The sequence below is a fragment of the Myotis yumanensis genome, unplaced genomic scaffold (genome assembly GCF_028538775.1).
Source record: "Myotis yumanensis isolate MYYU_CA2020_CCGP unplaced genomic scaffold, mMyoYum1.0.hap1 SCAF_7, whole genome shotgun sequence".
NCBI classification, from domain to species: Eukaryota; Metazoa; Chordata; class Mammalia; order Chiroptera; family Vespertilionidae; genus Myotis; species Myotis yumanensis.
The window spans coordinates 26,283,730-26,305,554 of NW_027223758.1; the positions used below are offsets into that span (position 1 = coordinate 26,283,730).

Below are 21,825 nucleotides of genomic sequence, written 5' to 3' on the forward strand. Positions count from 1 at the left end.
AAGGGGCCTGCACTTTTAAAATAATGGACAAGAGACCTGGATAGCTGGTGTGCAGACAGCTGTTCAGCAAGACACAGCGAGGTGTGCTTGCTTGGGAATCTGCTTGCTGGTGTCATAGTATAAGGTTGGGCTTAATAATATTTATATGTGTTTTGCCAAAAAATTAATGGATTAACAAATTTAAGTGACAGGTGATACACATGCTATAAAATTAGAATTACAAGAGTCTATTCAGGCCCTGACTGGTTTGGCTCAGTGGATAGAGCGTTGGCCTGCGGACTGAAAGGTCTCGGGTTCGATTCCAGTCAAGGGCATGTACCTTGGTTGCGGGCACATCCCCAGTAGGAGGCGTGCAGGAGGCAGCTGGTCAATGTTTCTCTCTCATCGATGTTTCTAATTCTCTATCCTTCTCCTTTCCTCTCTGTAAAAAAATCAATAAAATATCTTTTTAAAAAAAGAGTCTATTCAGGGGCATTCATCCCCTCCCTATATTGCATTATAAAACAGTTTTAGTGACAACAAGTTCTTAAGTACCAACACAGGCTATAAATATATATATATATATACTAATGCCAGTATGTATCACGGATGAATGGATGGATGGATGAATGGACAGACAGAGGGATGGGGCGCTACTTTCAAATCCATCGCCCTCAATTTCAAGAGATAAAATATGTTGTTTGTTTGTTTTTAAACAACCCATTTTCTATTCTACTCCTTGATAAGTACTCTAATTCTAAGATTAGAAATCTAGGGAATAAAATATTTCTCAATGAGTAATTTCTATGTTTTCTAACTAAATTCACTTTCATTTTTAGATAGAATGTTGCTAGAGGCCAGGCTCCTGGAAAAACAATGGCAGTGATGTCCACCGTAGGGGTCTTTACTGATCATCTTGGGCTCCTGTAAAATCTCACCAGACAGGGTTTTTCACATTTTAATTTGTCAGTAAGACTTAAAAATGGAGGAACTGTAAAAATGCAAATGATGGAGATTAAACTGACCAACATGCCAAAGAATAGATTTAGGCACAAGGTTTAAAGACAAGGAAAAAGTTATTTCTAAACCCGCCCCACCTCAGCTGAGTTCTAGTCTGATGATCAATATCAGAGCAGAGAGAAGACTTACAGACCACATGGGAAGCTTTGCTGACTGTATGCAGGGCATACATTCCACCTATGAATGCTTCCATAGGCCAAACCTGTGGAAATATCACCAGTAAAGTGCCGCCAAGGGCCAGTCTAATTAATTTGTCTATTAGGAATATTTTCTTTTAGAGTTGAACTTAATAGAAGGATATCCTCAGCCATTCCATATAAAACAGACATTAAAAAAACACACAAATTTCTGGTTATAGCTCAGCAGAACTGAGCATAGTTTTCAGCCAAGAAACAGCAAATGTTTCTTCGTCCGAAACCGTGAATTGAAAGCCTTTGACAAAATCTCGCCAAAGCTTTTGTCAAGAGTTCAATTTGGTAGAGAAATTGTAAGAGCAAACAGGAAAAGGCCGGTTCCTCCTAGGTGAGTGTGCCTTTTGTTCCCGTGTGACCCAGCCTGCAGGAAACTGTTTGTTATTCACCTCATTACAAACATCTCTCTGTCACAGCAGGTGTTGGGTCGGGAGAGGACAAGGTGTCCAGGAAACCTGTAATCAGGTTAGAAAACTCCCAGGTGACCCATCCCCTTTCAGCTGACGCAGAGTGGCTGGCACTGCCGGCCACAGACAGCTCTGAGCTGCCTGCCTATGCAATGTTGTCATCTAAGCCACAGCAGAAACACTCCCTCAAACCACTCTCCCCGGAGGTGTAGGAGCTGCATTTCCAATGACCGAAAGGGAAGCTGTCCTAGCCTTCTGACTATTGAAGGAAATAGACAATTTCTTTAGAGTTGATTCAAAATTCCACTTCCTCTAGGATGTGATTTTAAAAGTTTCTTGCCTGTGCTAGGCCAGTGTGGCTCAGTGGCTGAGTGTCAACCCATGCACCAAGAGGCCACTGGTTCGATTACCAGGCAGGGCACATGCCCAGACGGTGGGCTAGATCCCTAGTAGGGGGCATGCAGGAGGCAGCCATTCAATGTTGGTATTTCTCTCTCATCAATGTTTCTCTCTCTCTCTCTCTCTCTCTCTCTCTCTCTCTTCAATAAAAACATACTAAAAATGAAGTTTCTTACACAAATTAAGCTCTTTGGGTAAAGTTCAGTCTTTCAAAGATGCCCTTCCCATTTTTTAGCTGCCCCCAATGGTGGCTGACTCTATCACGGAACTCGGTGTGTCTTCTAAGTGGGAAAAGAGAAGGCAGCAGACTGAGATCTATTAGACTTCCCTCTATATCCTCGCAGGTCTCTGCTATGAAGTGGCTGGCCTACATTTCTCCATGAACTAATAGCTGTTGGCCACTGGGAGTGACTGAATTGCAGCCACTGTTTGAGTCCACGGTCTGGTCCTCTTGACCTGAGGGAGTCTCTTTGTCTTATTCTTAGGTTTCTACCAATCCCCTCAACACCCACCATTTGCCATCGCTGTCCCTTCCAAGACACACACAATCTGGGGAGCCATGAGCCCCGTTCAGAACCTTCCAGATTGTGGCCCAAAGAGTGGAAGCCAGAGAGTAACATGCAAATCTCAGTTCCTGCTCTGTTCTCTCTCCCCTCCCTCTTCCCACATTTCCTGGGATCAGAAGGGGTAGGCTTCCCTCTTTCTCTATGGGCATATTCTGAGTGCTGTTCTTGTGGAGTATATAGTGAACTTCTAGTTCCTTGGGCCTGGCTTCTGGGTAAAAGAAGCTAAAGGAATTTGGAGAAATCCCTTCCTGTCTTGAAATCTATTTTTCAAGATTTCTGCCTCACTAATAAGGATCGTCTCCTTTGGGGAGTCCCATCCTTTCCTTTCCTGGAGTCCTGACTCAGCCTGGAAGGAAGGAGGACCCTTAAAGGGGAATGTACACATTTCAATTTATTATGTGCAAAAGCGTTTCACTGCTGCACAGGGCAGAGTGGATTCTAATTGCGGGGTGGTAAAGGTGGAAGCCTCTTCATCTGCAGATGCATGAGTGCAGCCGCCATGCAGACTTGGTGCATTCCTGGCTGAGCTCTGACGATCACTGTGGAAGTTGTATGAGTATCATTGTCAATGTACTAAATAGCAAGAGAAAACAACCTAACATTTAAACAGTGTCTAGGGAAACCCTTTATTGTTGATAGTTTATGTTGCACACTCATTAACATATTGTTCTTCCACTGAACATTAATCACTGGAAAACACAACTCTGCCAACCATTAAGAGTGAATCTGTTTCTCCCTATTCTTCAGTGGCAATCCTTTTATATAGGATTCTCAAGATAAACTAGACAGGACCACCCATGAGTACTCATTAATCTCTGCTCAAAAGGACTCCCCTTTACTGCCTATGTTCCTGATGCTATTACAGATGTCTGCTCCCCTTCAAGAGTGGCTTTCCAGAAGAGCCTATTCCTTGCCTCCTCTTCATCCCAATCTTATCTGGCTCCCCTCCCACCTTTCCACTGACCCATCACTAATACCAAGGGCACCAATGACCTCCTGATCACTAAAGTCAAAGGACACCTTTCTGTACCACTCAGATAGTGTGGACACTGTGGGTCCCTCCCTTCATATTGGGGGCTTTTTTCCCCCTTTTGGCTTGTCTGGCATTCCTGGTTTTTCTCCCACCTCACAAGCTGACCCTTTTCTGTCTTTTCCAAGCTTTTCCATCTCTATCAGACCTCTTAGAACGAAGAGTTATCAGGAACTAAGTCCTGGGATCCTCCTCTATTCCCCTCCCTACCAAACATTTTATCCATCCTATGCTTAAATTCCATCTAGACTCATGTTTTTCAGCTCAGCCTGTGTGGTTCAAGAAGTTGAGTATCAACTCATGAACCCAGAGCTCACCTATCAGGACACGTGCCTGGGTTGGAGCTTGATCCCAGTAGGGGGACTGCAGGAGGCAGCCCATGGATGATTTTCTCTCATGGATGTTTCAATCTCTCTAGCCCCCCCCCCCTCCTCTCTCTCTAAAATCAATAAGAACATATTTATAAAATAAATTCAATCTAGATTCATGATTTTTAAATCTTTTGGCATGTAACTTACACCTGGAGAAAGGGTAAACACTTTCAATTGCTTCTGTTTTTCTACTTCTAGAAATTTCTGCTTCTATAATCACTCCCATGACAGCCTCATAGGAAATAAAGATGATAAAAGGCACCATAGACACACAGGGTTCCAGTCAAAGGCAAGCTGAAGGGTGGTGTCAATTGGAAGGGAAAGCCCTGGACGGAAACCGAGTGCGGCTCCTCAGTCACTGTGTGACCTTAGACAACTCACTCTCACCTCTGGGCTTCAGACGGTAGAGGCCGCAGAGGTGACCTGATTGTCTTTGTAATGAAAGGTTAAATGTGAATTCTGCCAAATGGCATTTCAGGTTCAGAGTCTTAGCGCCTCCTTACTTGTTTGGAAGTGGTATAAAAAGGGAAAAATTGGAAAGAAATGTTTCCTACAGAAAATAAAACAACATGAAAACTGTTATTTACCCCAGCAGTCAGTTTTCTATTCAATTTCATTTATTGCCACTTAAAACTTTTAGTAGGGAAAAAAGTGCCCTCATTAAAATGAATGAGGCAAGCGATTACTTAGTATTAGCTGTGGGCAGTACTCACAGTGGGTAGTATTAACAGTGGGAGGAATGTGATGTTACAGCTGAGACCTTTTTCAGGGAGGACTGCTGAGTGGGTTAGGAAAATGTCCTGCTATGTGGGTTTGTGTTTCAGGGGACTTTTTGGTTGTTCTCAAAATATTCTACATATAGGTCCTGGGAGTTCATAAGTCAGTGGGGCAGCACTACACCTTTCTGTAGAGGAAACATGGGATAAAAGGTTTAAAAAAGTAATAAATTGTATTTCAACAAAAAGTTCTGTTTTGTTTATGAAGGATTGGAAGTTTTCCACTCTGGTAAGTTGCAATAGGAACTCTGCATTAAACCTGGGAAAACTCTATGCCATAAAACAGTAAGGTTTGTGGCAGCAGTGTGCTAATACACATTTAATAGGTGGCTCTCAAGGGGAGAAAGAGCCTCCTCTATAGTGTTTGCTGATTGCCCTGGTGTAACTATTCCCAATATGGCCAATGTCAAGCTACCTGAGTGAGGACCTTGCACCAAGAGTTAGGAAGAGGTGCAAGTAACACTCCATTTTAGTGACCATAGAGATACAATAGTTGTAGATTACCTCAAGATCCCAGACAATAGTCAAACATCTATAATAATAAAAGCATAATATGCTAATTAGACTGGATACCCTTCCAGACAAAGCCATGGTGGCAGGGGCCAAGGCAGAGGCTGTGGAGGCGGGGCCAAACCCCTTGCATGAATTTTGTGCATTGGCCCTCTAGTGTCAAATAATTAGCAAGTCATGAGTTGTGGGTATTTGTTATCTTTGTTTTTAACATAATTTGTTTAATTGTAAGTTTACATAATTTACTTTCTAAATACCACAGGCTTTATCACAGTATCATGAGAAATTCCTTCCTGTCTGCTCCTCTGCTTGATCAACGTCTACTAAACCCTATAGGTCAAGGGTTATCACCTCTGGGAAGTTCTCCTCATTTTAACCAAGAATATGTTAAATAACCAGCCCTTCTTTCCCTACAAACAGCTCTATTATAATGATGATCACAGTATTTTGTTCCAACACATATTCTCTGTAGAAAGGTAGATTATACACGAGAAATTAAGATAGACAGCTATCTACCTAAGCTGCCTATTTGTTAGCCACTAGCCACATTTACATTTATTTAAATTTAAATAAAATTAAAACGTCAATTCCTCAGGTGCATTAGCCACATTTCAAGCACTTACTGAGCACCCGCAGCTAGTGGGCTCTCAGACACGGGGCATTTCCATCTCTGTAGAAAGCTCCGCCGGACAATCTGAGGTGAGGGGGGGAGCTTGCATCTCTTTACATAATGTTATTTTCTAAGCACTTAGTCTAGTGTCTGTATACAGTAAGCATTCAATAAGTATTGAATTAATAAAAGAAAAAATTAACACTATTTCCCTAGTGGTAACTACTTATAGCATTCAGGGTTCCTGGAGACTACAGAAACAAACACACATACCTAAATTTATTTTTGTTATTGACAAGCGGAAAACTAAAAATGAGCAATTTTCATTTCCCCTGGGATGAGAACACCAACATCCATCATTAGAATACAATTATAGACTTCATCTCTCAGGTGTTAATATAGCAATCTATAGTTGTTAATTCGGAAGCATAATATCGATTTTAATTTATTTTTCTAGGTCATCTCTGCTCTGTTGTTCTGTAAGTGACCCCATGGACTCATTAAATCTTTCAGCATGATATTTATGCAACCCTATTTAATGAGTCCTCCAACACCTTGAATTCTCTGGATCTCATACCTATTATTTTAGTGGCAAAATTCTGAGTTTAATTAACCGTATTCTTCATGGACTCAGAGGAGATCATAAAAAGGTCACTCAGTCTTACACAACTCTCTGCGTGCAGACAGCCTCTTCGTTGCTACACTTCCAGATCTTCAAGAGACTCACAGTGTCCTCTGGGGATTTTTCCAGAAGGCCCTCACCCCCGTCCCCACAGATAATAGAATCTGCGGATGATAGCATAGCATTTGCCTAGAACCTACGGAAAATAGCATAGTATTTGCCTAGAACCTACGCACATCTCCCATATACTTTAACTCATCTGTAGGTTACTTCAAATACCTAATACAAGGTAGACGCTTTGTAAACAGTTGTTAAAATACACTGGCTAGGGAACAATGATAAGTTAAAAATATATTTTAAAAAATAATAAAAAGAGATGTTTCTCTTCCAATATGTTCCTCTAGATTTCCTAATAACCTCAGGGGTAAATTCTAGGGCTGAGTAAATAGTATTGGAACGAATAAACAGAAACCTTAAAAATAATTGCTTAACAACAACAAAATAATAGACCCTGGTACAAACCCCAATGTGTACCCTAACTCTTTTCTCATATAATTCAGTCCCCACCTTTTCAAGTGGAAGAAGAAGGTTGTAGTTAATAATGATTCTGTTCTAGGGCTGGGGGAAGAGATGGGCTTAGGAGGAGAGTGTGGATGGGGGAGGGAAAAGGCTCTCATGGGAAGCAAACCCATTTCATCTCTGGCTTGAACTCAGCACCAACACATAAAAGCTGGATGGCATGTGAGTGGAGAACAAGGGAGGGAGGACAAAAGTCAAGGTTGGGAGGAGGTGAGGGTGTATGTCAGGCTACACTGTGCCTCACAGTCCCCCTCTCTGCATGCCACTGCCTTCCCGCTGATGTGATGGACACAGAAAATAGCTGCCTGCCCCCCAGTGATAGGAGCTGCTCGCTGCGAGTCATAGCTTCCCAGAGGTAAGTCCTGTGTTCAGAGGGCTGCGCATTTCCTGACATCTAGTCCTGGGAGATGTTCTTCTCCAAGACATTGGTTAAAAACAACTGGTTTTGCCGAACCGGTTTGGCTCAGTGGATAGAGCGTCGGCCTGCGGACTCAGGGGTCCCAGGTTCGATTCCGGTCAAGGGCATGTGCCTTGGTTGCGGGCACGTCCCCACTGGGGGGCGTGCAGGAGGCAGCTGATCGATCTCTCTCATCGATGTTTCTGGCTCTCTATCCCTCTCCCTTCTTCTCTGTAAAAAATCAATAAAATATATTTAAAAAAAAACACACAAAAAAAACTGGTTTTGAAAAACTTGAATATCTCGCCTATGATGTTTAATTCCTCTTGCTGTTGTGACCATTTGAGGGGCTAAAGCCCTGGCATGACTTGGTTGTGATATTATGGAGGCTGGGGTAGGCCACCAGCAAATAAAATAGCGTTTGGTATATGGGACTGGAGTTTGTCCCTAGTCACCACACGGAGAGTTCTGCTTCCTTTAACAGAGAGGCTGCTAGTCTGTCCATTTTATAGATGAGTATACTGAGGATCAGAGGGTGTACCCTTAGGGCTTGCCTCGCCATGAAATGTGAGGAAGAGCGATCACACCCCTGAAACCTAGATCATAAAATCATGGCTTCAGATGTTTACTAAGAAAATCAAAGGACACAATATGCGGGTCCCCAAGGTTTGACACTTCTTGTCTGACCTTAGTAGAGTTCATTAATCTTTTTGAACTTTAGTTTCCTCACGTGCACAATGGCAAGAATAAGATAATACATGTGATATGCTCCGAAGGTGCTTCACAACATAGTACATGCTTAATAAATGCTTGATGTTATTGTTTTCTTATTTAAGTGTCAGGGAATAAAAGTTTAATCCCTTTTCAAGGACTGGAATTGCTCTATATTTTGTAGCATGTAGGGACTGTGTTTTTGCTCTTTTGTTCTTATTGAAATTGGCATAGCTGAGAATAAAGCAGACACTTAACTATACTTGTCATAAATTTATAGTTCCCAATGCTATAGCATCAGTATTTTTTAGAAATTGGTCATTCTATAGCTCTTTACATAAAGGTTCATACATACACAAAATGAGCAAACATGCTTTTTGTTTGTTTTCATCTTTCTCTACAGTGATTTGTATTTATTTTTTTTAAAAGTTACCTGGGTTAAAGGTATGAATAGCCTGTTTAGCTTCACCTATTAATCTCTAGCTGAATTAGGACTATATTTTTCACTAATGAGATTTGCATTCACTAATTTAAAATGTTAAATTTCAAGTATTAATGTGATGAGTATTCTGGGACCAATATTATAGTAAAAAAAAAGTCATTTTTTAAAATTTATCTTTATTGTTGAAAGTATTACAGATGTCCCCTTTGTCGTCCCCCTCCCCATTGACCACCTCTACCCTGCACCTGTCCCTCCCAGGCCTTCACCACACTATTGTCTGTGTCCATAGGCTATGCATATATGCATATAAGTTCCCAGGTTAATCTCCCCCCGCCCCCCCGCCGCTATACCCGCACCCCAGCCTTCCCTCTGAAATATGTGATGCCTTTTCATTCATTCATTTTGTTTTCAGTTGTAGACTATCAATAGAGATTTTTAAGGTGAGGAACAAAGGTGAGGAAATACTAAACTTTGTACAAAATGCACTTTTCATATACTGCTATGAAAGAAGAACTTCTTGTTCTTTTTCAAAGATAAAATAGTATTGCTTTTTTTCTGTTTTTGCAATGAGGCGTATGTTTCCATGGAAAGTGTGAAATTGGTTTATTGTTATGTTGCCTTTTATCTGTGGAAAGCTAAAGGAACCAAACGATGTGAGTGAAGATTTTTTTAAAGTCTAGGCATTGTGGGAATATCTATCTCTTTTGAAAATAAATATTTTTTGCTAAGCAGGAAGCACAGCTGACATTCTGAAAGGAATACAGGCTGTGAACCAGCCATTGTAAGCCTGATAGAGCAGAGGACAAAAATGTAACATTTACATCCCTATTGCATTTGTTTTAGAAACAACACCCAACTCCTGTGTTCTGACCCCCACTCTCATTTACCTCCTCTGACAGAATGTAATTGTCTACCTGTGATATTAAATGTTTCACAATAACTCTCAAAAATTCCAAGACAGAAACAAGTGCAGCAACAACAACAACAACAAAATCCAATGATGCTTATAACTGATGATTTAAGATACACCCTAAACATTTATAGCCAAATGTAAAAGAAAACATTTTCAAGGTCTCCCTGATGTCTTCTTGAATAAATCAGTATCACTCGCCTCTCCTACACCCCAACTTCCAATGTGGGCTTGATCACAAGGTCACCACAGAAGCAAGATCCATTGGGAGGATATGGACAGGATTCAGGCTATGGCTTTGCTCTCAAATGACATTCTCTGCCTCTCTCTTACTAGTGTTGCAGTCAGAAGCAGAAAATAAGAAGATACCAAAAGGTCAGGCTTGTGATTAAGCCAAAAAATTAAAACACAACAAAACAGCATGAAGGTGGCTTAAAGCTTCTCCTTCCAGCCGGGGGATAGATACCAGTACTCCATCCTTGCTGGTCAAATGCGGTCCATGGAAATGTGGCAGCAAGAGCATCCCCTGAAAACCAGTGAGGGGTGCAGATCTCAGGGCCCACCAGACCTCCAGCATCAGAATCTACATTTTCATTGGATCATATAGTCATTAAAGTGTGAAAAGCTCATTGTTTGTAGCAACTGATATAGACAAAGGAAAAACTTACACCTTTTTGCTTAGTAAAATTTGTTTTTTCACTAATTCTTTGATGTTCCTAAACTGCACTGCTTTACAGATCAACAAGGACTTTAAGACAAAAACACTAAGCCTCACTGTAAAACTCTATTTTCAATACATCAGAATAGAAGTTTGCTTTCTTTATAGTCACAGTAATGCTTCTTTTCTCCATCATTAGAACGGCTTTGGCCAGTTTTTATTATCTGAAGGAATACAATAGATGTCATGATGATTCTCCTCTAGCAAGCTAAAATCTCTCTAAATTTCAAGCTTCATTTTGTTCCAACCAGCAGCCATTGACACAAACACCCCTAATAGTGAGGCAATTTTAAGGGCTTTTGATATCAGAGAATCAGAAAATCCTGAGATATCCTCTTAAATCAAAATACCATGTGGGGGTACCTGCTTTTTGTTTGATTTTTAAAAGGACCATGTCATACATTTGAGTAGAATGGGTCAAGAAGACTCCCTGAAAACTAATTTAACCCCATTAGATTTTAAGATATTAAGATTGTGAGAAATCAGTGCTTTGAGAAGTAGGAACTTAAATGTTTCAAAAGGGGAAATAATAGTGGGTGTGAGAGAGAAAAATCAAGGTCAAAAGGGAAGCTGATTTTACAAGTTGAGAAACAAAAGGGAAGAAGACAATATGTAAGAATGGAATTTATGACAGAAAGAGAGAGAACAATGATGAAGAAATAAATACCAGAGGAAGACAGTGAAGATGTGGAGTGCATCATGGTGTGGCTGGGAACTGGAGCAGGAAAACAATGGGAATGTAGAGAAAGGGAGGGTGAAGAACAAAGGAGCAAGTCCATGATGCCTGTGAACCTGATGGCCACACGCCACCCTTCTCTCTAAAGCAAACCCTCCCATCCAGTCCTACCTGGCCGGAAGGACGGTGGTCACCACTTGAGAGCTTGAGGGTTGGGGGGAGTAAAGTTGGGGGGAACAGAGGGATCCTCATGGCAAGTTTCCGACAAGAATGAGGAGGAACCGTCCCCCTGTGTGGGAAAAAAAGGGAGGCTGTCATTTTGGTGGCATTGAACTGGATTTCTAAGTCATTTGTTACTTCAAATTATTTGTCTGGGAGCTTTCTTGGAACGCCTTCTAGAATAGAGATTTAAAACCTCCAACTCCTTTATCTTGTCCAACACTTTCTACCACAAATGCAATGGAACTGGCAATTGAATTCTCCTTGGTCCTTCCCTACCCTCTGTAGGGATTAGATGTTAAAGATGATTGCAGCTATTACTATTGAGAAATTCTCCACAAAATTCCACTACTGTCAAGAAACCTGAGATTATATTGAATTACTGACAGCAGTTGAACAATGTAGCCCAATGAGTTTGCGCTTAATGCCATAGTGTACTTTTTCCTCTCAAAGAGAAATAACTTTTTTTTTAATAAACAAAGTCAATTCTGTTAGTCCTCTACCTAAGTCATTTATTCAAAACTATGTACTAAGCACCAACTAAGTATTCTTGTGTACCTAGAACTCAAGAGCATCACTGAACAAAATAACAAAGCCTCTGCCTTTATGGAAATTGCATTTTAAAGGGGAGGGACCAATAATGAGTAAACACTTAAGGGGGAAGTGAATGAACTACAAGGTAATAAATGCTATGAAAAACAGAAAAGAGAAAGGAGATGCCAGGGATGAAAGAGTGGTGGACGGATGGTTGCAAATTTAAGTAAAGTGGTCATTGACAGCCTCTTTGAGAAGTCAGATTTGAACAAAGACCTGAAAGTCAGGAGAGAGTTGCCCAAGAAGATACCTGGGAGATGAGCATTCTGGGTAGAGGAAATAGTCCACGCAAGCCCAAGGAATGGCTTGCCTAGTTGGGGCCCAGCAAGGAGCCCAGGATGTCCGGAACAGAGGGTAGGTCAATAAGGAAATGAAGAGAGGATGCAGCACAGTGAAATCCAATTATACTGGACCTTGTAGACTTTTATTCTGAGACTAGAGGCCCGGTGCATGAAAATTCATGCACTGGAGGAGGGGTTCCCTCAGCCCGGCCTGCCCCTCTCACAATCCTGGAGCCCTCAGGGGCAGGAGACAACCAGGCAATCAGGGAAAGGCGACGCCCCCATCACACTTCTGTGGCTGCCACTGCCGGCAGTGCAAACCTCAGCCCCCCCGGTTACCTGAGCCTCGGGCCAGCCCTGGGTGGCTGGGCAGCCGCCATCCAAGGTTTGCCTGCGCCTCAGCCGGCCCTGCTTGTCTAAGCCTCAGTCAGTGGGGGGTGCAGGAGGACCTGAGGCCCCCAGTGGGGCTGAGGGGACTCCAGCGGCAGGCGCACAGAGCGGCTGAGGAATGGAGGATACTCTCAATGACATGAGTTATAACTTCCAATTTTTTGGACACCACAGTCAGTCTTCAGCTTTGGGGGAGGGAGGAAGAGAGGATGGGCAGCTCTTTGGAGGAGCCTGGGCAAGCTGTTAGGTAGTGGCGGTTGCAGGAGGACTGAGGGGACTGGGGCAGGGCTGAGGGGACTCTGGGGGCAGGTGCATGGAGCAGGTGGCCCTGCCCCCACTGTGGGTGCTGCCATCTTGTGATGGCATGATGGTCAATTTGCATATTACCTCTTTATTATATAGGATGACAGGAACCATGCAAGGGCATTGAACAGAGGAGTGAGCTGATTTATGTTCTGAAAGGATGACTCTGGCTACTGTGTTGGGCCCAGATTATGAGCAGGGCATGTGGAAGCAAGAATACCAGTTAGGAGGCTATTTAGAAATCCAGGTGAGAGATGGCAGTGACCTTGGCTAGGGGGGGTGTGTGCCACGGTTGACACATTAACAATTATAAAGATGTGTTACCTTATTTATAATAATTTGCAAGTTTGGGGCTTTTTTGTTTCATTTAACAGGAAAACCTAATAATAAATTTAAGAATTGTGACAGCTCATTATCTATTTCCCCAAACCTAAGAATTTTTTTTAAAATAATAAGATGCAAAGAAAAAGAAAAGGGTGAAATCTGAAGCTAGAGCATAATACATTTCCTATTCTTTATATGTCACTGGAAACATGGACATGCTGCTGGCTGCCCTCGTAGACATGAATTTACATAACTAGCATATTAGCTAGGGCAAAATGCATTTTGATGCCTACATGATTAAACATCCCAGTCTTTCCTCCAATTATGTAAAGTTTATTGTGTATAAATGTGTGTGTGCACATGTGTATGATGGTCACAGAGGATTTATGGAAGAATTCATCCAAACCATCAGAAACATTATGAACTGTTTACTCTTCTATCACAGATCTGATAAGAGTCTTTGAAATATGAAAATATTATTTGAGCCTTGGTTTCTGCTACAAATTCAAAGACCTTTTTTTGTTAAATTCAAAGACTATTCTCAGCCAATGATTATTAATAAATGCAGATGTGCATCAACTGATTTTTGTTGACAGAAAATGGATAGGTAGGACTCTACGTGATAGATTTGTTACATTAATTTGTATATATAATACAAAGGGAGAGGGAGAGAGAGATAGAAACATCAATAACGAGAGAAAATCATTGATCAGCTGCCTCCTGCACATTCGTCCCCCATTTGGGATCAAGCCTGCAACCCAGGAATGTGCCCTGACCAGGAATTGAACCGTGACCTCCAGGGTTATAGCTTGATACTCAACCACTGAGCCATGCTGGCCGGGCACATTAATTTGGCCTTAGACATAATACATGGGAAATAGAGAATGTGACTCTTACTCTTAGAAGCAGTCTGCCTGAGTTGAAACTTGGACAGTTTTTATTTTTTCAGCCCAGTAGTCCTACATTTGCCCTTTTATAATAGACTCTTCTTTGATGTCCACATAATGCTTCATCAAATATTTCAAAGCACCTAATATACTTCCTAGTTGGGTATTCTGCAGCTAAATATTTCTCTCAGTTTGAGTTTGGTCATCCTTCCCTAACAATGTTGAAAGTCATAGTAAAATCAGGCAGTGGTTCCCTTATATCAATTAAAACTTCACATTCTCTGCTTTGGAAAGTGTTTAGGGTATGTGTGTTGGACTATTTTCATTATCCTTGTCATGCCAAAGCAGGGCTTTAAAAACAAACTGGAGATACATTGGGAATAAAACATCTAACTAGTATTGGCAAAGTTCATATAAGTCATGCACAATGACAGGTACAGGAGTAAAAGTAGAAGTAAGCCCAAAAGGTTTTGGGGGACATTCATGGTTGTGGGTACTTTTTTGTTTTGTTTTGTTTTTGGTAGGTTGACAGATAAAGTCAATGGGATTAAAGTTTGTCTCATCCTATTCCTGATCTTAAACTCAGTCCTTATGGAAAAGACCCTGAACCCCACCAACACACACACTCCTTAATCCTTTCATACTTGGTGAATATTCTCTTTGGATCTCTTTCCCTCCATTCAATAGACCAATCACCAAACTCCCACATTTTTCATCCATAGGAAAGAAATAGATAAGGGAAGGGAAAGAATGCTAATGGAGTAAAAAAAAGGGGAAGGAATCAATGCCATTCATGGGAATCTCAGTTGTAATTGTGTTGAAATCTCAAACTCACTTGCGTTGCAGGTGCCAGAAAATAGAAACCCATGAATCTATTTAGGCAATGCCAAGTAGGACTAAGGGGCAGCCACTTCTCAGCTATAGAGATTTGTTTCCATGTTGGCTCAATCTAATAATATGATCTAATTTTCAAGAGAAATCATGTTTCTTTAAATAAGAACATTTTCAACTTTTACATATCAGTGGGGTGGTTTTGTGACTTGCCAACTTGGCTAGCTGAACTACATTTCCCAGAGTTCCCTTGCTATATGTTTCCAGTTAGAATGGGCTATAGAAGAGCCTCTCTCTAGAGCTGGAGTGCTGATGAGGGGATGGCAGCCACTGTTTAATGCACAGGTATTACTGCTGATCTACTGACTCACCCTTTTAGGGTGAAGCAGCAATTGGACCTGTAATATCTTCTGACTCCACTACTGGGCTAGTGTGTGTGTGTGTTTGTGTGTGTTCAGCTCTGTGACAAAGAGTCCTAACTTCTGAAGATTATTCTAGTCACCAAGCTTACTCATGATTCTCCCTTCCAGACTGCCTGCATGAATGCCAGGATCAGCATTAGATAGGGAGATAGCCTTGTGGAGACTACAAAGCCAGCCCCTGCAATTGCAGGAGCCAATTCCCTGTAACACAAACAATCTCTTACTGGTTCTGCTTCTATAGTGGAACCTGACTAGAACAGATGTTTAATTCAAATATTTTAGAAACATGTGAAAAATTTCTATTTCTGGTAATGGCTGGTTGAGTTATTTGAACCATCCTTCCCACTGAAAACAACTAAAAAAGTTGGATTTTATATTAAAAATATCTTCTTTAAAAAACATAAGAATCACAAACATTTAAAGAATGATCAGGCCCAAACTGCAGGGACATCAAACCTAGACAGGTAATAAGCAAGAAAGCTGCTTTAGTTCTGAGGGGCTTTTGCTAATGCTGGACGTTTTGAATTCATTTTTTGACAGCCTTGTAGGGTGAGGCCAAAACCCAAAGTCCATGGCCTGTCCAGAATGAGGAATCTCACAGAAAACGTTCTCTATAATAAGTGAGGCATACAAATTGTAGATCTGAAAATAAATGAAATAGAATTTTTGGAAGTAAAATAAGATACAAAAGCAAAAATTAAAGGCCCAGTGAATGAGTTAAATAGCAGTACCACCAAAAATTAGTGAATTCGAAAAAGAGTAAGAAAAAAAAATTGTGCAAAGGGTAACACAGAGAGACAAAAAGATGGAAAATACTGAAAAGAGTTAAGAGATAGAAAAGATGGAGTAAGAAGGTCATTTTATACATAAATAACGCTATGAAAGGAAATTTTTGGAAAATGTGATGGAAGCCAATAGCTGAGAGCTTTTTTCTGAACTAATGAAAGTTAACCACGTAGTCACCTCAAACACATACTTAAACACATTACAAGAAAACAATATAAAACATAAGAAAAAATCCTAACTGCAGGCAAAGAGTGGAAAATATATTATCATCAAAAGAACTACACTAAGATAAATAGTTAACTTCTCAACAAGAAGTCAGAGGACATTAAAATGTTATCTTCCATACTAAAAAATATAACTGCCAACCTAAAATTTTTATATCCGGTTAAAGTATCATTTCAGAAAGGTAAAATAAAGACATTTTCAGACAGAAATTATAACAAAAACCCCCAAAGAGTTTACCACCAGTAGTCTATATCAAAGGAACTGCTAGAGGATGTAGAAAATAATGATCCCAAATGAATAGTCTGAGACACAAGAAGGAATGTACACCCAAAAAGCTTGTGAATATGTATAAATCTAAATGAGCACTGACTGTATAACACAAAATAGTAATGTCATATGGGTTTAGAAATCTGTAGAATGAAAATCAATTTCAAGAATAAATGGAGAGGAGACAAATAGAGCTATAGCATTTCTGATATTCTAGTATTGCCCAGAAGGAAAGAAAACATGTCTAAGTTTATTTTTAAGAAAATGAAGAACCACTACATATTTTTAAAAGGCAATTATTCACATTGACAGATATCAAAAGGAAATTTCTTACACAGAGAAAACAAAAATAAACCACATGATGGGCCAACAAGGACTTGACAATGAGCAAAATGTAATCAACAGCCAGTTTATACTTTGTGGTCTAGCTTTTATGAGAAGGTCCATTGGGTGCTATCAGGGAGAATTCATATTTCCCCATCAAGTAACAAAAGATTAGAGGAGGGGCGAATAAATCATGTAAGAAAGACGCTTTTACTTAAATGCCCAAGTTAGTTTCTTTTTCCCTGAAAACTGGGAAGGCAGGATTGAAATAGCTGTATTTAGTGTTCTGTCACAGGGCCCAAAGGTAGGTCTGACAAGAGTAACCTCACCCAGAGAGATTAGTTATGCACCCTGTTACAAAGATGTCAGAGAGGAAATGAGGGAAATCACACTATATTCCCCTGGTGGAGGGGAAAAAACAAAAGGGCCAGGGTGATGAAATGCTCTTTGGCTATAAATGAAAATGCCTTAAAACTTCCTGGCATTCTCTCTTGCTAATGAGCTAAATTAAAACAGATAACCCGTGTTTTAAGAAGCATCAAAGACAAATTAAATGTCAGAGGAAAAGTAAATTACATATTTATTGACTGTTTTATGAGGTTATGCAGACTGTTCATTAAAAAGTCCCCTCAAAAGATGATTCTTCTTGTAACCAGGCCTGTAGCTGCAAAGCAATCAATTTATAATGGAATATTCACAGCAGATTCAGGGCAACTCCTGATTAACGATGCTTCACCATGTTAGGATAAATCTCTTTGAAATGTAAAGAAAAAAGGCAGAATGTCCTTTTTATAATGAATCAACTCAGAGTCTAGCACAACCACAGAAAGTGTGGCTTCTTTCCACTGGCAGTTGGGTTCTTGAGTTGTTGCTACCACCTTTCATACATATAAACCCTTTACTACTGATTTTGGCAAACCTAGGTATGGAAATCCCAAGGAAACCCATTATGTCACTGAGTTGAAAGACTGTATCCATCTTTAGAACTCTGAAGCTATAGATTTCATAAGAAGACGCACCTTGAACAAAACTGAAAAAAGCATACACTCCGGGACTGAATCCAATATTTCACTGCTAGGGAACAGGCAGCTGAACATCTCTCCATAATTTAGAACTCTACTAAAAAAGAGCTGAGTATTCTCTTTTAAGAGAATTTATAACTTAATACATTTCAATGGGACTTTATGGACAGGAATGCACAATGCAATTTTATGTCAAATTGGGGGCCAAAATATGTATCTCTTGTATATTTTACCTCTAGTGATCATCACCTTCCATTTTCCACAATGTCCTCAAAATGTATAGGGTGTCCCAAAATTCATTCAAGAAGTAAATTTGATAGAAAACACAGGTTTAAAATTAAAAATTGTAAATTTTTTATTGATTCAGAAAGTATACAGTATAGGGTTATGTATGGAATAGCACATCGGGTAAATGGCCTCCATGGCTTTGCTGGCACATACGCAAAGCCGTGGTCTTCATTGGTATTCATTGTCCCTGCTCCTGGGCCATAATTGGTACTTGGTAATGCTTATCAAATTGAAGGGATTGAAATCAAAGGACAACTGATATTAGAATCTGATTCAATAAAACAAGTAAAATTAGGCTTTTATTTTTGTTGTTGTTGTTAATGCTCACGCAAAATTCAAATCTTGTGTGAATTTTGGGACACCCTATGAATACAAAAAAAATAGACTCATTGAGTCTCAGTTTTTAATGGGAAATAAAACATTATACATATGACAAAGTCCTGGTGCATGTCACAAAATGGAACATTCTAAAATAAACTTTCACATTGTGGCTGGCCAAATTTGGTCTCCCACCGAATAGGGACCAGAAGGACAGAAGTTCTTGGTCCACATGGAAATGAAATGGTTTTGATTGAAGAGCACCGTTCTATTGCAGGATGATTAAAATGTTGGGAGCTTGAGTTGATCTTTCCAGATCATAAGTGCATGGTTGAGTGAAATGTTAGAAAGTTACATTTCGAATTAATCTTCATATGGATCTTGCTCTAAATCAAGCCACATTCCTTGCCACTATAAAACTGTTATTTTTCTGCATTGGCATTTCAAATTTTTGTTGTTAAACATTTTTTTATATTTGTTTTTTTTACTTTTAAAGGAGTGGTTTGGTTACCAAAGGCTTGGGAATTTATACAGATTGTGATTGGGGTCCAGGCAAGCTCAGAAAGTAATAGGAGAAATTAGGAATGTAAAAAGTGCGTCTTCCCTGTTCAGGTGGAAGTTAGGAACACAGAACACATTGTTCCATTAGTTAAATAAGTGGATGATGAAGAAGTTAGTTCATAATATTTGACAATATGGAGAAAGAAACTGACAAATGGGAAGAAATATGATGCCATGTAGCAAAATATTAGCCATTATTGTTTTCTAGTTAGGAAATTGCTTATGCCATCTGTAAAATATTTGAAGGAGGAACTCTATTCCCCTCAGCAACCTCTGGCAAAATTCAGCATGCTTTCCTCTTAAAAAGAAGGTTGCAATTATCTTTAATATTACCTACTATAGTATCAACTCAATTTCCTTGCACAACATTGAGTGGTGGAACTATTCATAAATTTCAAGATGTCAGAAAACCACTCGGCCTTCACATCTTCTTGACTGAATGGAACTGACTCAGTTGTAGATACAGTTGGTCAGGTTCATTTTCTTGAGTTGCTCCTTTTTCTTTCATGTTTCCCCTTTTGTTGATTTCCCTCATATCTATGTCAAGCTTTGGCAAGCCAATACTGAACATGAAGAGGGATTATCTCAAAGTCAGTGCTATTTTATTTCTGGTCAACACCCAACAATTATAAGAGTGTGGCTGGACACTATGCTAGCCTGGTCTTACATTTGCTGTCCTGTGCTTTGATCTTTCTCCACATGTCCTACACTTGACCTTATTGTTTTACTCCAGTATTAATTATTGCTCTTCTTGTCACGGTCATTTCCCTTTATTAGCTATTGTGTCCTACAATATTAACAGTCATCATTCTTATTTTATTATCAAAGTCATGGTTCCAAAGCACAACATTTTTAAGCCCTTAAGAGCACCTCTCAATAAATGCTTTAGTTTGACAAGGAACCAACAATCGTCAAGGGCAACCTTCAAACCTAGACAAAGTAAGATGGCCATAAGAACAATTTCCTGGATGGAAAGCAAAGAGAAATCATATTGGTCCCTATTTACAGTAAAAAAAAAAACCAAATAATAGAACAAGTAAAAATTCACAGAAACACTTCAGATCTCTTTCCAAAGGGCCAAAAAAAGAAATTTTAAAATGGCTATAAATATGGTAGTAGTATACATTTTATCTATGAGTAAAGTTGTTGAAATTTTTGGACCAAAACCAAAACAAAGCAAAATAAAACTCTGTGGGAATAACAATATTTTCCAAGAAAGATTTTTTTTAGAAATGCAAAAAGTGGCTAATGAGGTATCAACCATAAGTGAAGGGTATTATGTCAGTATACAAAGTAATGACAAATATGAATTCAGACAGCATGGATTGAAAATGCATGTATTTGCATATATCACCTGGAATTGATCATTGTGAAGGTGTTTTTTTAATTTTCTGTTGAACCTGGGTCTTTTGCTCCAAATATTTGAGCATTTTTTAAAGATTATTTCTAAATGAAAAGCATAGTGATTTTAAAAATTTATTCTACTTTACTAATGCATAATAAATGTGAAAGGGTGATTAAGAATATTTAAATTATTGATTAACAAAAATCATAAAAATTAGCAGCATATCTCAGTAATTATTAATTCTTGGATTTTCATTACTGCTTGAGAATCTATATTGCCCAACCTAAAACTTTAGGAGTCACACATATTAAATCAATGTCATAGGGAATAAAATTATTTAGAATCAACCACAAGAAATCTATAAGAAGTAAATTTGTGAATGGACTATATAGTGAAACAAAACTAACATTTTTCAGCTTTGCAGATTTAAAAAGTACTTTTATGAAATACCAGTACCTTTTAGAGTAGATATTTTAAGCTGCAGATTGAAGAACAGAATAACTGAAAAGTACATTTTTCACAAAGAGAAAAATATTCCTTGATGAATCAAAACAGATGAATGTTCTAAAGCTGCGATACTTTTTCCCTAAAATATTTGATTTATAAATATTCAGTTTGCTTTAAGTTAATATTCATGAAACATTGGTTTTGACCAAATAATAAGCACAGGTAATTTTAAAGTGGAGCACCAATAAATTGTTATTATAGGGAAAAAGATTTATATTTTTCTGGTTTATGAGAATATTTTGTTAGAAGAAAACCAGGAAGCTATTGGTACAGGAACCCTCTGCTGGACAGAGTCTGTCATTACAATATCAGTTATTTAAAGCTGAAGAGACTTAGCTAATTCATTTCTCTTAATTCTATCTTGGCAGGGAAGAGGGCAGGGTCCTTTAAAAATACTTATGTCTCAGCCACACCCCAGGCCAATTAAAAGCCAATCTCCAGAGCTGAGTTCCATGCATTTGCAGTTTTTAAACCTCAAAAGGTGATGATAAAGACTTCTTGAATACTGCCATAAAGATTTTTTTTACCATGATTGAAAAAGATACAAACATTTCCCATGCGAGATGTGATCTGAGATTGTGTGCAAGACACATGAGCTAGGGAGGTCTTATTCTAATGGAATGGAAAGGGAGTGAAATTATTGAGTGCTGCTATTCAGTTCAGTTTACCTTGGGCTTTTCGTCCAGGATCTGCTGACGTATCTCCTTGTGTTTCTCTACGAGTTTTTCTTGCCTTTTACTTTGTGCCTCTTCTAACTATAAGAAAGTTACAAAGAAAGTCATTCTTACCTAAAAGTTCTAGTGACTGTTTTCAGAAAAATATTACAAATTAAATGCATTGAATTACTTCATTCCCTGGTCAAGAACTGCCCTTACAGGTATAGGAGACTGTTGGTAAGCGTTGAAGGTACACAGGAATGAGGGTGGCGTGATCAACAGTTATACTATCCTTACATTTTCTTAATATTTGAAAATTTCCATAGTAACTTTTTTTTTTTAATTTGAAAAAAAATATATA

At 39.3% G+C, this 21,825-nt stretch overlaps 1 protein-coding gene across 5 annotated transcripts in view; it reads right to left on the reverse strand.

Annotated features, from left to right (window-relative positions):
• The window catches only part of PLCB1 (phospholipase C beta 1), a 638,281-nt gene that overhangs the window by 53,183 nt on the left and 563,273 nt on the right, over positions 1-21,825 (reverse strand). For 3 of the 5 annotated variants that reach the window (XM_070419927.1, XM_070419925.1, XM_070419926.1), the window contains exons 31-32: positions 21,477-21,563; positions 11,086-11,203 (exon numbers count right to left, since the gene is read on the reverse strand). In XM_070419927.1, coding sequence (XP_070276028.1) covers positions 11,105-11,203; positions 21,477-21,563 — 186 coding nt within the window. In that variant the 3' untranslated portion in view covers positions 11,086-11,104. The remainder of the gene's footprint in view (positions 1-11,085; positions 11,204-21,476; positions 21,564-21,825) is intronic. The other 2 variants (XM_070419924.1, XM_070419923.1) reach the window with 1 other exon arrangement.